Raw genomic sequence first — 17,186 nt, forward strand, 5'->3', positions numbered from 1 at the left:
TTCTTTGGTACACCAAACATATATGTGGGTCGCTCTGCCACTGCATGTTTAGTTATAAATCTTGAAAATAGTTATTTTAAAATGGCGGTATAGTAAATACTTCGGAATCGGACATCTGTCTTTTCTATCGTTGTTAGGAACGGGTGAAAATGCTCAAAATCAAAGCGTGTGTACTCTGCATTAGTGCCATTGAGGAAAGAAGCCATTTTGTCTTTGCCTGTTTCGGCTTTTTGGCTGGTGAAAATCACCTCAGCCTGTTCACTTGGCTCCTCCGCATTCATGTCGGCCACTCCACGCTTGGACTTTTGTGCGCTTGTTTCTGTGTGCGCTTTTGTGTAGCATTTCCTGAACAACACTATTATTTATTTATTTTTTTCATCAGGAAGATAAAGTGACACCATCACGAATGAGGTCATTGTGTCAGATACATGTTGAAGTCATCTGGCCTCAGAGTGCTGGAACAATGCGAGGAAGCTGTCAGCATGATGATGATGACGATGATAACACGATGGCAGTTGCACACATGTTTGTTACATTACGTGTGCCATCATGTCTGCTATTTATTCTTGCCGTATGGCTGCAGTATGCCGTGTTTGGTGCGGATGACGCAACACTGCATAAAAATACAGCCACGGTTGTATATTATTCTCTACCATTAAATTCATAAGAGTCCCTTGGCTATTGTACTTCAACGCCTGACATTTTAAACAAAGAAAGTGGAGTGACTATTTGCGTTGGATCAAGTAGGAGCCAAAACAGAGCAAACCAGAGATCGATAGCACCCCCGTGTGGTCGTAGATGTTCTTACATCAATTGAGAGCCCTCCATGATCCGAGCTAATAGTCCTCACGAGGGTCGTGGGACCCTATCCCAGCTATCTTCGGGCAGCAGGCGGGGTGCTACTGTGCTAATATTTTTGTTGTTTTTCTCTTTGCAGAACACCCAAAGGATAAGCAGCTCCCAGTCGACCCAGCCACTGGCCACTCCAGTGGTATCTGTTACCACACCCAGCTTACCTCCACAAGGCCTGGTTTACTCAGGCATGCCCACCTCCTACAACCCTGCTGGTAAGTTGCCCCCCCGAAAGTCTCACTCTGACTTTGCTAGACGGCCTATCTTTTGCCATCACGACGAAGGCGTTTCTACTTGTGTTGTTGTTTTTGCAGAGTATTCCCTGAGCAGTGCAGAGCTCTCCTCCCTGCAGGGTTTCAGCTCTCCCGGGCTCTCACTGGGCTCCATGTCAGCATGGCAACAGCATCAACTGGGCCAAGCGGCACTTAATTCTTTGGTGTGAGTAACACTCTACCCAACAAAGAAGACACGCTCGTCAGATGGCAGCGTACAAAACAAGACCGGCATTTGAGACGACTTCGGCATATTTATCGAGCAAAATTAGATAAAATCTCAAATTCTATGAGCAATTGCAATTCAAATTACGGAGTCCAACTGTTTTTGTTTTTTTTTTGGGTGGGGGGTGGAAAAAAACTGGTCAATTTCTTTGCGGGTTTTGGGGGGTTAGAATAAACCGCGACACCATTGTTTAAAAACAGAAGTACAAGTGACAAATTAAAATTTGTCATCTCGTAATAGTCCACCAGATAGTGCCATCCCCCCCCCCCCCCCCCAGTCAAAGCCTGCTGGAATATTGTACACCTCCGACTGGTTCCTTCAAGTTGTATGTCCCTATTAAAAGTCCACAGTCATGGATGTTCTAAACTCAATAATCAAGTGACCCACTTTGTGAGTGTTTTTGGCGTCACTGCTTGCGAGCATAATTTGAGTTCTGAGACAAGCGGCCGCTTGTGTTTACACCCTGAAATGAATTTTTAAAAAACCCAAACAAACTAGTAATTAAAGTGCTGTAATGCTCGTGGGCAGGGAGAGCCAAAATTGCCAATGCACTTTGAGACATGTATTCCTCTTGTTCTGAACAAGTTTTGAAAGTTGACCGGTGCATGTTGTTCACATGTTGCCCCTCCCAGCAGCGGCGGAGGGCACCTACCTCAAGGCTCCAACCTCTCCATCAGCACGAGCCAGAGCATCAACATTAAGTCGGAACCCATCTCGCCACCGCGAGAGCGCGTCACCCCCTCCGGCTTTCCACCCCAGCATCAGCCGCCGCCGCCGCACCCTCAACAGCAGCAGCAGCAGCAGGGCCCCGGCCGGCAACAGGAGGGTCTGGGACGCTCACCCGCCGACAGCCTCAGCTCCTCCTGTAGCTCCTACGACGGCAGCGACCGCGAGGACCACAGGGCGGACTTCCACTCACCCCTCAGCATGGGCAGAGCGCCGGCAACCGGCGACAGGGAAAGCCCCTCGGTCAAGCGCCTGCGCATGGACTCCTGGGTGACATAGAACCGCCGGCAGGTGTGAAGCAGGCAAGGGCAAAGGGTCCTTCTCGCGAATTATATCATAATTCAACAAGCCCGGGTTCAGTTTGTCAATGAAAGCAGGTACTGACTGTCAGGCAGGAACAGAGAGGCGTTCAGAGACAAACACGTTACAATAGATTGTTTGTAGCCATCTGACAATTATATTATGTAGTTGCTGTTGCGCTGTTGTGCTCGCAAACAATCAGAGCAGGCTGAGGGCCATGTTTTTTTTTTGTTTGGTTTTTTTTTAGAATCGTGATGTAAACACACACATATGTCGTTATGTCAAGTGGCCTCTAATTTATTGATGTTGAGAATGTGGACTGGAGGGAGAATATCAAATGAAGGAATCGGTTGCAAAAACAGCGTCACGTCCATGTTGCTGTTTAGGGGACATATTATGGGAAACTGACTTTTGAATTGCTTGAGCAGTAATCCCCCCCCCCCCCCCCCCCACGCCATTCGCAGAGCGGAGGCGCGATCCCTGAAAAAAGAAAACCTCCTCAAATTTTTTTAGTGAGTAACCATATTAATAGTTTAAAATGTAAATATACTACGACTATGAAACTAGGATCCAAAACCTTTTCATGTCACTTCAAGCACATCTTAAAACATTACCCTTAAAAAGAAAGGGCTTAGAATGGATTTGGTTAAAAAAAAAATAATTAAATAGAAGTCTACATGCATGCGCATCAAAGACTCTCCGTAATTGACATCAACAACCCAGGCTAAATTCACCTTCCCGGCATACAACGCTTACTGTTTCACATCAACATAGTTCAATGTTACCAATTTAGACACCGGGCCTCTTCGGAAAGTCAAACGTCCGAACCTTTAACCTGAAGCTTTGTGAAAATGCTCATTAGTTCAAGATGAAATAGAAAGCTTTTGTATACTGTGGGCTCAACAAGTAACCACTCCCTAAAGCTGTTCTTGCTTTGTGGCACAGTAGAAGGGGCCGGAATGAGAAGTGGCTCATTTGCATAAAATAAGACGGCCCATGCAAACAAAGCTCAAAAATGAAAAATATAAAAGTTTACTGTTATTCTTGATCCTTGAGGTGGAAAAAATACATATGGTGACTCCTTTAAAGTTAAGAGGAGGAAATTGGGAGGCCAAGCGAGCAATGAAGTTCACCTTGCCCAATCGTCATCACAAATCAAAGCTCATCTTTTGCCTTTCTGTCACGCTCAAATTTATTGAACATGTCAAGACATTTCCAATTGAAAGCCTTTTTTTTTTTGTACAATTTTGTTGAGCCCAAACCTTTGCCTTTGTTGTGTAAGTCACTTGTGTAAGTCACTTTTCGAATGGTTTTCACCAGAGTGTAGTCCAAAAACAAGGAGAAAAAAAATTGGTTTATTTTTATGGATGAACACCAAATTTACTGCAGCATGCAACCTAAAAGGAGATCACGTGCTGCTCCGAATTTGACTTCTGGCCTATGAGATTTTACATTGTCATAATTGCTTCAACCGCACATTGACTCATCATCCAAAGCAGTGTTTACTAATTTTTCAATCAAGCCAAGGCACATATTTTACATTACATAAATGTCCCGAAAGCTATACAAACAGAAATAATTCTGACCTTACTTTACTCACAAATGGACTCTTTAAGTGTGAAATCTGGGCACAAAGCCATCATTCTGAAGTCTGAACAAGTCAGATACACAGCTTAATGGTATTTTTCTGCCATCTAGTGGAGGAGAATTTAATTGCTCTGCCTGTCATGAGATGTCTCCAAAGATTTTTTTTAATATTTGGATTGATCCGTTCAAGTGAAATTTCATAATTAACCCCCCCCCCCCTCGTGGCTCTAATGTTACAACAAATGGATCCTGTGCCACAGCCTCGACTCGTCCCCCCTCCCCCCCTCAGCACACTCGGCATCGCCATCCTAAGCAAATGAGGCACTCTCCGGAGGTGTCGCTGTGCATTGGCCGTGCGCTTCTCACTTCACGTCGTTCCGTCAGTCCTCCGTACACCCCCCCCCCCCCCCGCAGTAATCTATGCAATTTTTAAGATCACACGCCACATATGTTCCACAGATAATATGATGTCAAAGCCTAAGGAGAACCCACAGGTAGACTGTTAGCCTCGTCAGTGCCACCGCTGCATGAATTGATTTAATACACAGTTACACATACGCCCACGTAATGCTATAGTGGAACCTCCAAAGGTCAGCACAAGTCACAAAAAAAAAAAGCCAATGAAAAAGCAAAAGGCAGTAGTGGGGAAAATGGAATGCGTCAGACTCATTTTCATTGCTCTCGTTTTTTTCAGTGTTGCCTATTTTTTTTGTGTGACTATTCTAAGGCACCATTGTCATCCAAATTTTGCAGATCCTTTTACACACCTGGGTGGTCAGCAATTTGTCACAACATTGATGGCAAATTAATTGACAAGTTATTTACATTTTGAAGCATATTCTTGTGGCATTATTTTGTTTAAATTTCTAAATTTGCCACTTTTGGGGGGGGGCGATGTTGGAGGTTCCATCATATTCTTTAGATCAGGGATGGAGAATCTTCGCTATATATATATATATATATATATATATATATATATATATATATATATATATATATATATATATAAAATGAGTCATGCAGTTCTAAAATCAAAAGCAGAGATGAGTTGAACTTTGCCGCCCCTGGATGGCGCACACAGCAGTGCTTCATTTTTTATTTTCCATGCAAATTACCACCTCAAAAAGATGAGATCAGGTTTATCCCAAAATATACTGTATATATTTTTTTAATATTTGAATCCACTGCACCATGGAGTTTGAAATATTAACACCACACTTGCATATCGGGAATTAAAAAAAACAACTTAATAATAAATGCATTGTTCACAGAAGATGAATAAAAAATATACCCAAATAAATATTCTAAATCAAACAACATTTAAAGATGCAATGATGCAATGCAGATGTATTGAACTAAGTTAAATACAACTGAATTGTACTTGGGCCACTAGAGGGAGCCCATATACCACTCGTGACGGGTGTATGGACCACGCTTTGAAAGTTTAAGAAAAGATAAGAAAACCTTTATTAGTCTCGCAATGGAGAAATTCCCGATTCACAGCAGCAAAGTTATGAAAGGAAGAAGTAGAACAACAAAATATAGGAGCTGCTTTTAGGCATTTTAGTCAAGTTTTGGACATGTTGAGGTCTCCCAAATGGCGATTTCCATGCCAACTGTCATTACAAGCCCCGAAAACCATTTTACCCAGAAATGCTCAAAATGTATCATAAAATGCACGCCCATCCCGAAATGCATTAAATTGTAGTCAGTAGTTTCCAGTTGCATCTTTAAACAGTACATAGCAGGCAAAACAAGCAATAACAAAGCGACTCCCGACATAACAGCACACGTCTTTTAGTACTTCATGCTGTTTTACTCTTATCAGGGAATTTTCTAGTATCAATATGCACATGTAGGAAATGCCTTATCCCAAAGAAATACGACACCACTCGGTTTAAAAAAAAAAAAAAAAAATCACACCTCACATGAAGAAGAAAAAGCGCGAGGCCAATACACAGTGATGCACTCTTTTCCTCCCGACTGGATGACGAATGTGAAAGGAATCACACTTTGCTTTGCTTGCTGGCTTTTATATACCTATATAAATATATATTCCAAAAAAACAAAACAAAAAAAAAACACAAGTGTGTGTGTTTGCTCAGTGTTTGTAGTCTCAATTAGTTGACTTATTCAGTAAAAAAAAAAGCTGTTTTTTCGGTTTGACTGCTCAAACCGTTTTGGCGGCACAAGCTGGACTTTGTTGCCAACAATGAAGTTAGTTGTTCTTTTTCCCACCTCAAAAAAAAAAAAGAAAACAAATGTTAAGTTAAAGTGCGTTTTATTTTCATCCTTTTCATGAGGAAAAAAAATATTCAAGTGAAGTTTTTATTGAGCAATTGAAATACTATGCTGTTAGATATTTGTTGTACAAAATTTGTATTTTCAGAGAAGTACAAATACTGGCTTTTAATGTGTCATTTAGGTTATATCTTTCTCTTTCTGTGTATATACAGTATATATATAAAAAAAAGACAAAACGCTGACATGGCATTTGTTCTCTTGTTGTGAAGACGCGCACACACACACACACACACACACACACACACACACACACACACACACACACCGAGAGAGTAAACAATCTTGATTAAACACATCAGTGTATATTTCAGTCTGGATCATCTTTGACTTGCCCATTAAATGCAACTATTGGCTTTATGCTTTATCATTGTGTGTACTCATGATAACTGCAACCGCTAGATCTTATTTATTTATTTTTTTAAAATCCAACCACATTAATGTATTCACATTAGTATTGTGTGCATAGTCAATAGCCCCATTTTAATACTTTCCCCAAAGCTACAGGAGCATCTCAGTAAATGAGAATCATTTGCTGCAGTCATGCAATTTAAAAAGTGAAACTTGCCTGTAAAATATTCTGTAATCATTTGATGCGGTCAAAGAATTATTGGTTTGAGGAGCATTAAAATGTACTTGAGCTCGAAAAACAAATTTTGTTACACCATGTCCAATTCTGCTTTGTGGAACAGTGCCCATTTGTGTTTGACAGAAACTAATGCAACAAATGACAAATGAAAAAGTACTCTATGTAATCATGCTTTAAAACACTTAATTACCAACATTTTCATACAATTGTTCTCGTATGAAATTGTTCTACCTGATGGTTTGACCCCTGGCCGCTGGCCTCCCTTTCAACGTGTTGTACTTCCAGTATTTGGCCTGCTAGTGGCGCTGTGACACCACAAATAATTTGCATCACTCTGGCCCTGTGGACATCCTTCGGACAAAACTATGAAACCGGTAACTTGTAGTTCTACCACCCGGCATGCAAGTGGCGCTGTGCAACCACGAATAATTAGTTAAATTTTTACCCCTGAATTTATGACGCCGAAGAAGATAGGTAACAAGCTGTCACGAATGGTAAAACGAAACCTAAAGCCCCCCCGCATCTTTTAATTTCCATCGAAATGTTGAAGTACGAAAAGAATTTTTCCTGAACAGTAGCGGGCACCGTTCGACCACATTTTCACATTCATTAGTAATATGAAACAGAAGACACTGACCAGGTAATTAATCAATTTGACCATTTTCAATGTCCAGTGCTCACGTGCAGTGGTGAACTCGTCTGCATCGCACTTATGTGATGTAAGATGCGTGGATTTAGCATGTTCTCATTGTGCTTGCGAGGACTGTTTCCAGGTGCTCAACTTATTCCTCTCCTCCAACATTAAGGGAAAAAAATGTTCGGTTCAGTGAAGACTCAAAATTGTCCATAGGTGTTTAAGTGCGTGTGAATGCTTGTTTATCTGTATGTGCCTTAGTTGAAAATGGAAAATGGATTGGTGGAAAGTCAGAACAAAAGGGGGGAAAAACAATCTAACCTCTTTATTTTAGTAGTCGTAAAAAAAAGCATCCTATTTTAATCGTCATCGATGTTGACAAAGTAGAATGAGTTCTCACAGTTTCAATCCGTTAATAGAAATAACTTTGAGGACAAGCATCATCGAAAATGAATTATAAGTGTTGTTCTTTTCAAAACTGGAAACAAATTGACCATTCAATTTCAGCTTCAACCTTGCACAAAAACTTCACAATGATGCTGTTGTTGCAGTTATGCATCTATAATTATTTCAACATGAGAGTACAAAGCGGAGGAGAAGAAAAAAGCGGGGGGGGGGGTAGATCCCTTGTGTATTTGGCATTTTAGATCTATTTCGTGCTATAAGGTGCGTGGTCGTGGCTCGCCATCCCTCGACCAGCTGTGCAGCAGGCAGGAACTGGTCCAGTGTGCATGTGTAGAGTAACCAAAGGGGCTTCGGGCCTTGTTTGAGTTGCGCAAGAAGGGGCTACAGGCCACCTGCCGGAGGGGCTTGCCCTGTTCCAATCCTCCCAAATCCCGCCTTTCAACCGGGAGCCAAGCTGGGGTTCTTTCGTGTGGGCCTGATCCACCGTTAAGACCTGGGCAAATATTGAACAAGCTTGGGCCCAGACTCAAACGCATCTGTTGTCATACAGTCTCCACTCTACTGCCGGCATAGAATGGGGAGAGACACAGTTGAACACCCACCGGGTCTTTTCGTATTCACTTTTTGTGTGGACGGGGAAAGACATAGTTTATACTTTGCAAACGCAAATGATGAGTAAACAAACATGGAGCGAGGAGGCTGTGAGGTAGTAGAGATGCAGTTTGGAAGACCTGAAGTGACAGAGAGATGGCCAATATTTCATATGGCGCCGTCTTGTTGCTCGATCTGTGCGGCGGGATTTTTGGGATAATCAGGAAGTGAGGGTTTCACTGATAAAGCAGGAGCGACGCAAACAAAAGCCAGGCTGAATTTGAGCATTTTTCCCGCCTTTGCTCAAATATGATCGTGACAATCATCACGTAAATCAGACAGACATCCCTGCTTGAAAAAAATGTCCACTTTTTTTTTAGGAAGAAAATGTGTATTCTTTCATAATAGTCTTATGTTTTAGGAATAAAGACGTCATTTCCATATTGAAAGGCACATTTTTAATTTCACGACAAAGTTGCAGATTTGAAATTCACTTGTGAAAAGGTTCTTACCCTGTTCAACCTCAACATTGATCTCAATACTGTGACAGTGTTGACAAAATATAGCTCCCCTCATAAAATTGAACATGCTTCTTTATTCTTATTTCAATACAATTAATAAAAAACAATAAAATAAAGTTCCTTAAATTAGAAGTTTATTCCTGTGACATTTACAGGTCACCATTTTATGATACATTTGTGGGACTGTAGATTGAAAATGTTGTGCAATCAGTACAGTCGTTTCTTCAGTGTAGTCCCGCGAGAAGAAATCATGAAATAATTACAAAAATCTGATGGGTGTACACACCTCTGTGAGATAACGTATCAGGGCCCTGGATGCTCAGCACATGGCTAACTCCACAACAAAAAAATATTTTCTTGAATTTAATACAGTTAAGAACATTAAAATGTTTGTAGAAACGTTGTCGGAACAGTCAATAAATGTGTTGGCGTGTTTGATTCAGGGCGGGTATATTTGTATTTCCGCAATGTCCTGTCGGATTGCAACGGTTGACCCCACTCCCAACGTGGATTTTATGGCAGCATTTAAGAAATCATTTCATCCCACCTCGTACACCTCGGGGAGGTATTTTTAAAAAAAAATTTAACGGCTGGCCCTGAATTGCAACAGTTGCTTTCTCACAGGTTTTGAAACTCGACCTCGCAAGACAGGTATGGCCAGTTTCAGCCGGTGGGGCCACTCCCACCAATGACCGAGCTCCGACTGGCACGTTTTGACGCACGTCCTCCTTTTTTAAATCAAAGGCGTCAGATGGTCGCGCCGCCTTCGTCGAAAGCAACTTGGATTTCGGGACGGCGTTTGACGGGACAGGGAGCTTGCTCTTCAACTTCGGTGTGCGAGCAGCGTAAGTTTGTGAAGACATATCGTCGAACTTTGTCACTGTCGGGAAATATGTTTGGCCTTATAAGATAATGGATAAGATTTGTCATGAGTATGTTTCCGTTTCTAATTGAACTACAGTTCTATGTTAGGTTATGACTTTGGTTTCTTTACGTTGTAATTTCACCTTGTTTCAGGGTAGAATACGACTCCAGTGGCTTTCCTCGGTTCGTACAAATTCGTTAGAATATTGCATTCGAGCTTAACGCACAATGTGAGTCTATGAGTCAGAGTAGCAATTATCTCTCACTAGGTCGTCATTATTCAAATCTTTGCGTTGTCTTTGGTCTGCACACATTTCAAGTCGGTGATGTCGACTCTTTCATTTCCAAGGAACCACTCAAAATGGAGGTCAAGAAAAAGAAGTTGATGGACAACCTCCGCATGAAAACAAAGCTGGTCAATCTGATGAAGCCGGGTAAGAAGGCAGCAGAGAAGCAAAAGAAAAAAGTCGGCGTCAGACGCAGCATATCTGTACCGGACCTCAGTGTCAAGCCGGACGAAGGTCTCCCTCCGAAGACCGCCTTGCCCAAAACGTCCGACTCTACGTTTTTTGGATTGAGCGATAGCGATTCCGTTGCGAGCGGCTCCATCCCAGATGGCTCGACTTCATTTGACAGGCACATTGGCGTTCGGTTTCCTGCAGACGCAGGCTCCAATAGAACTACTTCCCCAATTGACTCGCCAAGTCTCAACGAGGGAGTTCACAATGTGCTGACTCCAAGCACCGAGAAAAGAGCCAACATACCCGTTGAATTGCAAGCCAAGAGGAAAGGGCCTTTGTTTAACTTCGACCCTTGTCCAGTCCCACGATCCGTCTTTACCAAAGCCGGTTCGCCAATGCCCAATTCCGCTATGAGCTCTGAACGATCTTGGCTGTCCGAGGACATCTCAGCCGACAGAGCGCTGATCTCCGAAGCGCCGGCCAGAGCAAACTCATTGGGAGAACAAGCTAACGTCAACGCGCATTCAAAGGCTACGCATTTCCAGCAGACGTCTGGAAAAGGCGGCCTGTCCGAACAGCGGGAAAAGACGCCCGCCACGTTGGATTCTCTCGGTAAACCTCTGGGGAGCGGAGACTGTGGCAGTGAGTACTGTTTGTCCGGCGAGGACCAGTTGGCCATGCCGTGGTTGACGGACATGGAGGGACTGGACACGGATGTTGCGCTTTCCTCCGTCCCAAACGAGAACAGCATTGAGGACTTTTCACTGGAAGGAGGCACTCCGGAGGAAATTGAGGTCAGTCTGAAATACATTTGCTAAATCTGTGTCTGGTGTCAATGTCAAAATCCGAGAGAAGCATACAACCCTTTTTCCCTCCCAGTTTAGTCTAATATCGAAAGGAGTTAATTTTGGAGTAGTGCAGACACCAAGATAGTTTGACAAGCTGTAGAAAATCAGAGCATTCACAATTCATATGCAGCTTGGGCACATCCATCGTGGGTGGGTTAAGTGATTCGATTTGCTGATGATAAGGGCGAGGCTTGAAATCAGCGGTTTCGCATTGCACTTTGCCGGTCAAAATTCGGCCTCATTAATACGCATTGGAGAGCGAACTTGTCAAAACAAAGTCGGACTCGCGAAATGTTTCCAGGAAAGCCTGACTGGGCTCACGTCAAACTACCACCCGTTAGTCATAGGTTGCGGCAAATTCTGTGCTACTAACCAAGAAGCAGCTAGCTAGCAACGGCTTTCGCTGGCTACTAGTGCACCGAAACGCGTCGCTGAGTCGCTAAAAGTCATCATTTGCATTGCAGCGAATAAGCTACATTTCTGGCAAATATCATTCTCACAAAGAGATAATGAAGAAAAGACAACAAAGCCACGTTCAAGCTAAGGTAACCTAAGATTGACACCGCTAGCGCGTTCAACACAGTATTGATTAAGTGCTTGGGTGATGGAGTCCACTTTTCACAGACGTCCGTCTCCAGCCGTGTTCAATACTTTGAACAACAATATTTCAGGCAAATGGCTAATAATAAAACATTTGATTTGAAAGCACTTTTCATAGTACTCAAGGATTCCCAAAAATGGCCTGTAATCTTAAACGTATATCAATATTAAATTAAATATTTAAAATGTATCCGTAATCTTATTAGTTTGTTTTCACGATAGAGTCCTGAGCTTTGACTTTGCAATATAAATGAAAAAAAATTTTTTTTTAAAAATCACTTGAGCAGATCTTAAAAAAAAAAAAAGAAAATAATAATAATCAATTTTGTTTTGCTTCTAGACAAGAAAATAAGAGTAGCTGCTGTATACAATGTGAATTGAAGAAATCAAAACTGTTGACTCAAAAAAAACCCAATTGTTCATGGTTTATATTGTCATATTTTTAATTGTTTAAAATAAAACCAGTTGCTCCTCAAATGAAGTAGTTGATTCACAAAACTGCGCCACAAAGAAAAAAAAACTGAGTCTTGCAAGGGTTTAAAAAAATTACTCAAGATTTTGTAACTATGTTTGTAACCCATTGGCGAGTTGGTACACAGGTCCGAGGTGCACATGTTCAGCGGTGTCTTTGGCATGCTAATGTTTTCTTTTGTGCTTTCATAACACCTAATCCCCGTTTATTCATCGGCGGTATATACTGTTGTGTTGGTGCAACCTCACAGAACGAGGCTTCTTGTCCTGTCAAGTTAAGCGACCACCCGGGATTTGGTCGTGTTGTTGAAACTAAGACAAGCTCTACCTAGATCGGAATCAGGCCTCATCCAAATGTGGAAAAAAACTCAACTATGAATGAGCTATCTGCCGATGCAAATGCAGCGACAGCCTTAACCCTTTCATGCATGGCACTCACTGAACATGCCTTCTTGTGCCGCGTGACAACACATGACGCGATCTAGTTGATTGCGCGCCTCAAAACGTATGTCGATACCGCTGTAATTACGACGACGACTCCGGGCCAACGGGCGAGTCCCATAAAGCGGCGCACAGTTTCGAGGACTGAAGTCCTTGCGTTCGGAAAACGTCAATCGTCTCACTTTGCATTCACCTCATCAAATTGACTTTTTCTGAATGCAGATGTCCAGTGAACCATGTGAATTCTTTGAAGAAACTCTTCCCGACCCCCTGGAAAACTCAGTGAGTGCCCACCTGACTTCTTCGCCATAATGGAGTTGTCCAATCACTTGCGATGATCATTTTAAATGTGAATGGTGTCCCTCGGGGCAGTTTTCATCATCAGGGTTGGACGTCCAAGTCCCGGCCCCGCTCCAGAAATACCTGCTTTGCATCAGCTTGAAACGTGGCCAAAACCTGGTCATCAGAGACAGACGCGGTAGGCAAACAATACCCAAAACATGTTCCGGATTCACAACCTGTCCAAACTTGATCTTGATTGCTCAACTCCTGTCACCATACTTTTAGTTTCGATGTTTTCGTGTGGGCCAGTTGGACCCTTGCCAAAGTTTGCGAACGCGTTTGCTTGCGAGAATATCGTCTTCTGTCAAGGATTACGGTCGTGTGCAGTCAGCACACTTGAGAAGTATGCTGTCAGACCAGTACGAGAGCGCAAAGAATGCGATAAAGGAATCCATCCTTTCATCGGGATATTGAAACTCCATCACACTCACTGGCAATTAACTGTCTGAAATGAATCGTACACTCACACTTTTGTGCAGAAGCAAAGCCTCCACAAAGTTATTTTGCTATTTTAAATGAATCACAGGAGGCACCCGTACAAATCTGAATAATACTTCCTGGTGAGCCTATTGACCTCATCCGGAGCGCCATCACTCCAGCAAAATTGAAATTGGGAAAGCAGTGGCCACCGGTGGTATTGAATATAATTTCTATCTATCCGAAAACGGGCATGCTTGTCTCACTTGGAGGCGGCCAGAAATTTTTCGCCGGTGCTTCACTCTCTTCCCAACCGGATGCAAGACAAAAATTCAATATTAAATATGGACAAAAAAATGTGTATATGAGCAAAATATGTGCTCTTATTACTTTCAAGATTCCAATTTTGATAAAACATTTTTCAATGCATCTACAAAAGATCCACTATCTAAACCCAACAACAAAGGGTTTGAAGTAAATAACAAATAACCACATATATATTTTTCCCCAGTGCAAAGAGCTCTTTTGCCTAAAAAGGACCATTCAATGACGGCACAAAACTGCTCAACAAGAAACCGATATTAAGTGCAAGAAGTATATATATTTTTTCTCACAAAAATCATCTCTCTCAAAATTCACTATTATCGTATTTCCACGTTTGTCCTGCATATCATTCACAATCCGCAGGAATTTATTTGGCCGATTCACATTATGAATCAATGTAAGACCCAATACGAGCACTACTAAGACATCTGCTGGTGACGGATGAAATTACAACTCAAAACCACAGTCAACCGCTGCATCGTCGCCGTTTGGCACCCGCATATTTGCGGATTCTATTTTTGGGGCGGCTGGGGATGATTTTCCATTTCATTCCTGGGATTTTTCCCACCTTCTTTCCCTCGTTTTCCATGAAAAAAATAGTGAATATTTTTATAGATTTCGTTTTTTGTTTTTTATATATGGAGAATTTTTACCAGCATTGGTTGAGTTGTGTGTGTGTGTGTGTGTGTGTGTGTGTGTGTGTGTGTGTGTTATATATATATATATATATATATGTATGTATATATATACACAGCATATATAAAATACAAGTAGTCTCGTCTTTGCTCATGGCATTTTTTTTACCAATTGCGGGTGGGTCTGGAATTCACTGTATGAGAGTTACACGCTGTGGTGCCCTTTTCGCTGACAAGATGGCAGCGTGATGATGCAAGCCACACACGTTCCGTGCCTCGCCCCTGTTTGCCCAACAATCAGCGGTGTGCCAAAGGCTCACCAAGGGCGTACATTGTCATTACATATTCTGAAAAGGACCCACGCCACCAGCCCCCTCACATGCTCTTTGGGTTTTGCCCCCACTGCAACCCCCCCCCCCCCTTCCCCCGCCATTAATTTCCATCGTCACCGTCCTCACTTGTGCCAAAGCTTTTCTCCTCGCGAGCTGCCACATTCTCCTCCTGTCAAGTTGCCTGGAGGTTTCCCTGTCACAGGCTGGCAGGGTGGAGCTGCTGTGGGTCCTGCCTGCCTTTTGCGAGATGTTCATTTGGAGTAGGGAGCTGACAGGCCTGACAGCCCATCCCCACAGGGCCTTTGTCATGTGATTCAAGCATCCCTGCAGGCTCTCTCCGGCACCCCTTTATCCCCCACCCCTACACAAATGAAGGCATGGAAATGGCTTTCATTTTTTTTTTTTTTTTTTTTTTTTTTGCAATCGCAGAAACAAAGACGTCTCATACCCTCGGCCCAGACTTTATTAACGGGCCTGGGAGATTAACACTGGTTGCTTCGAGATTTTCGCTTTCCGCTCATCTCATGCTGGCGAGTGTTTCGGCTCTTTCACTATTAAACGGCTACACGGCAGTGTGTGTGGTACACCTCCCGTCCGCCCCCCCCCTCCTCCTCCTTCTTCATGTCCTCCTCCTCTGGAATCAGCCTGTGTGTTCTTATATAAGACAATTCGACGACCTTCACGATGCCATACATTATGCTAATATGTACCCATTGTGCTTCGAAGGTACGAGCGACCCGTACGTGAAGTTCAAATTGGAAGGAAAGCAGTTCTACAAGAGCAAAGTGGTTTATAAGAACTTGAATCCCAGGTGGAATGAGTTCTTCTCCTATCCCCTGCGGGACAGAGAGCAAATTGTGGATGTCCGGGTAGGAGTAGTTGTCCTCAAACCTTTCGATTGGAATGGAAATACATGATTTCACACGGGCAAAACGCTCTCAAATGAACACTTTATCGACTCGTTGCAGGTCTATGATAAAAATCTAACTACTGATGACTTCATGGGTTCGAGCACCATTCCGCTGAGGAATTTCGAACTTTACAAGTGAGTGGCGGTCCCTTTACATCTGTGTCGTGGATTATGAAAACAATATAAGACAGGTGCAGGCAATAAAATGTGTTTGACAATAAAAAGTATTTCATAACTCTCCCCCGCATCAATGTTAATGGGCGGCTTTGGCACTACGGACATCGGCCGTTCCTGTTCGCAACCACCACTTGCTATCTGCTATGGTGGCTTGGCTGTTTTAAAATATGGGTGAGGAGGAATATGAGGACATATGGGTGCAGTTTAATAAATGTAGATTATGTGAAGTTCATTTATTTCTAAATGTAATTTAAAAAGTCACACGTATACGCACTACATCCGGGGACTTTTTATTTTTATATTGTACTGTAAACAAGTTGGCTCATTACCGTTTACAGCCAGCAAAATCTCCCAATTGACCATCTCAGGAAAATAAATATGTAAATAAAGTAGGTTAAGGAGATATGAAATCAAATATCACCTTTCTCTGTAGGACTTATGAATTGGATTTGCCCCTCACTGATCCGAAAAGCAAAGAAGACGACATGGGAGTCATCTCCGTGGACGTGTGCCTAATGTTTCGGGACGCCACCATCAAACGAAACTGGGTGATTATTTGTGGGTTGAAACGTTACGCCGAGCACGGAGAACTGTGTCGTGTTGACTCTTGTCCGTATCTTCTTTGTACAGAGGTGGCCAGCCAAAAAGACTAAGGTAAGATTTACAACATATGGACTCAACTTGTTGGGGTTTTATTGATTAAAGAAAACCCACTAGGGGGCAGTAGATCACTGTGCTACGGTGCAACCAAAAAAAAAAAAAAAGGGTGGCCGGACTGCGTTCTAACCTTGGTTTCAACACCACTGCGCTGGTTTCACAGTGTGCTTTAATATTTGCGATGCCTCTCATTTATCAGCAGAAGAAGCACAATATGTCTGATCCAAAGCAAAATAATAAAATTGACTCCGCGTTGTCCTGCAAGGGACTCTTAGGTGAATATCACAGGGGCGGTATTTGCGGTTGGTAGTAAACAAAGTTGCGTCGCCTCTCCGTGGCTTTCAGTATAGCGCCGCCGTAATTAGATTCGCTGTGAAACAGTTGCGCGGCTGTTTGGGACCGACGAGCGCTGCATCGAGTGGGTTTATATTCACACCTATGCAGTCACTCCAGCTGCCACTGTTCTGTCTCTTGATGGTCCAGCAGACAATCTCGATTTGAAATGAGATGACAAAGGAATGAAGCCATTTTCATTCACTGCAGATGGTTAAAGGTACTCAAAGGGAGATGGAAAATGTGCGATGGGACTCTGCGCGGTTTTCCGCCGCCTAAGTCATCGTGCTAATTTGACAATGTAACAATGCCAGCACCCCCCACTGTCCCCACCTCCCTCATATCATTTTTGACAATATCTTTACGGCGT

The 17,186-nt window shown here is 42.8% G+C and overlaps 2 protein-coding genes across 10 annotated transcripts in view; both read left to right on the forward strand.

Moving 5' to 3' along the window:
* Window positions 1–6,631, forward strand: part of mef2aa (myocyte enhancer factor 2aa) — a 66,491-nt gene extending 59,860 nt beyond the window's left edge. For 5 of the 8 annotated variants that reach the window (XM_086109160.1, XM_086109159.1, XM_086109164.1 and 2 more), the window contains 3 exons: window positions 938–1,067; window positions 1,167–1,290; window positions 1,983–6,631. In XM_086109160.1, coding sequence (XP_085965286.1) covers window positions 938–1,067; window positions 1,167–1,290; window positions 1,983–2,355 — 627 coding nt within the window. In that variant the 3' untranslated portion in view covers window positions 2,356–6,631. The remainder of the gene's footprint in view (window positions 1–937; window positions 1,068–1,166; window positions 1,291–1,982) is intronic. The other 3 variants (XM_086109162.1, XM_086109165.1, XM_086109166.1) reach the window with 1 other exon arrangement.
* Window positions 6,632–7,356: 725 nt separating this feature from the next.
* Window positions 7,357–17,186, forward strand: part of mctp2a (multiple C2 domains, transmembrane 2a) — a 50,291-nt gene continuing 40,461 nt past the window's right edge. Inside the window, exons 1-9 of one of the 2 annotated variants that reach the window (XM_086108441.1) lie at window positions 7,357–7,493; window positions 9,749–9,836; window positions 10,218–11,123; window positions 12,912–12,971; window positions 13,062–13,167; window positions 15,466–15,608; window positions 15,708–15,784; window positions 16,260–16,374; window positions 16,457–16,480. In XM_086108441.1, coding sequence (XP_085964567.1) covers window positions 7,471–7,493; window positions 9,749–9,836; window positions 10,218–11,123; window positions 12,912–12,971; window positions 13,062–13,167; window positions 15,466–15,608; window positions 15,708–15,784; window positions 16,260–16,374; window positions 16,457–16,480 — 1,542 coding nt within the window. In that variant the 5' untranslated portion in view covers window positions 7,357–7,470. Of the gene's footprint in view, window positions 7,494–9,677; window positions 9,850–10,217; window positions 11,124–12,911; window positions 12,972–13,061; window positions 13,168–15,465; window positions 15,609–15,707; window positions 15,785–16,259; window positions 16,375–16,456; window positions 16,481–17,186 lie in introns of those variants that run through there. The other variant, XM_086108442.1, reaches the window with a different exon arrangement.

This window comes from Hippocampus guttulatus, chromosome 4 (assembly GCF_054856545.1).
Source record: "Hippocampus guttulatus isolate MCC_2025c chromosome 4, RoL_Hgut_1.0, whole genome shotgun sequence".
NCBI classification, from domain to species: Eukaryota; Metazoa; Chordata; class Actinopteri; order Syngnathiformes; family Syngnathidae; genus Hippocampus; species Hippocampus guttulatus.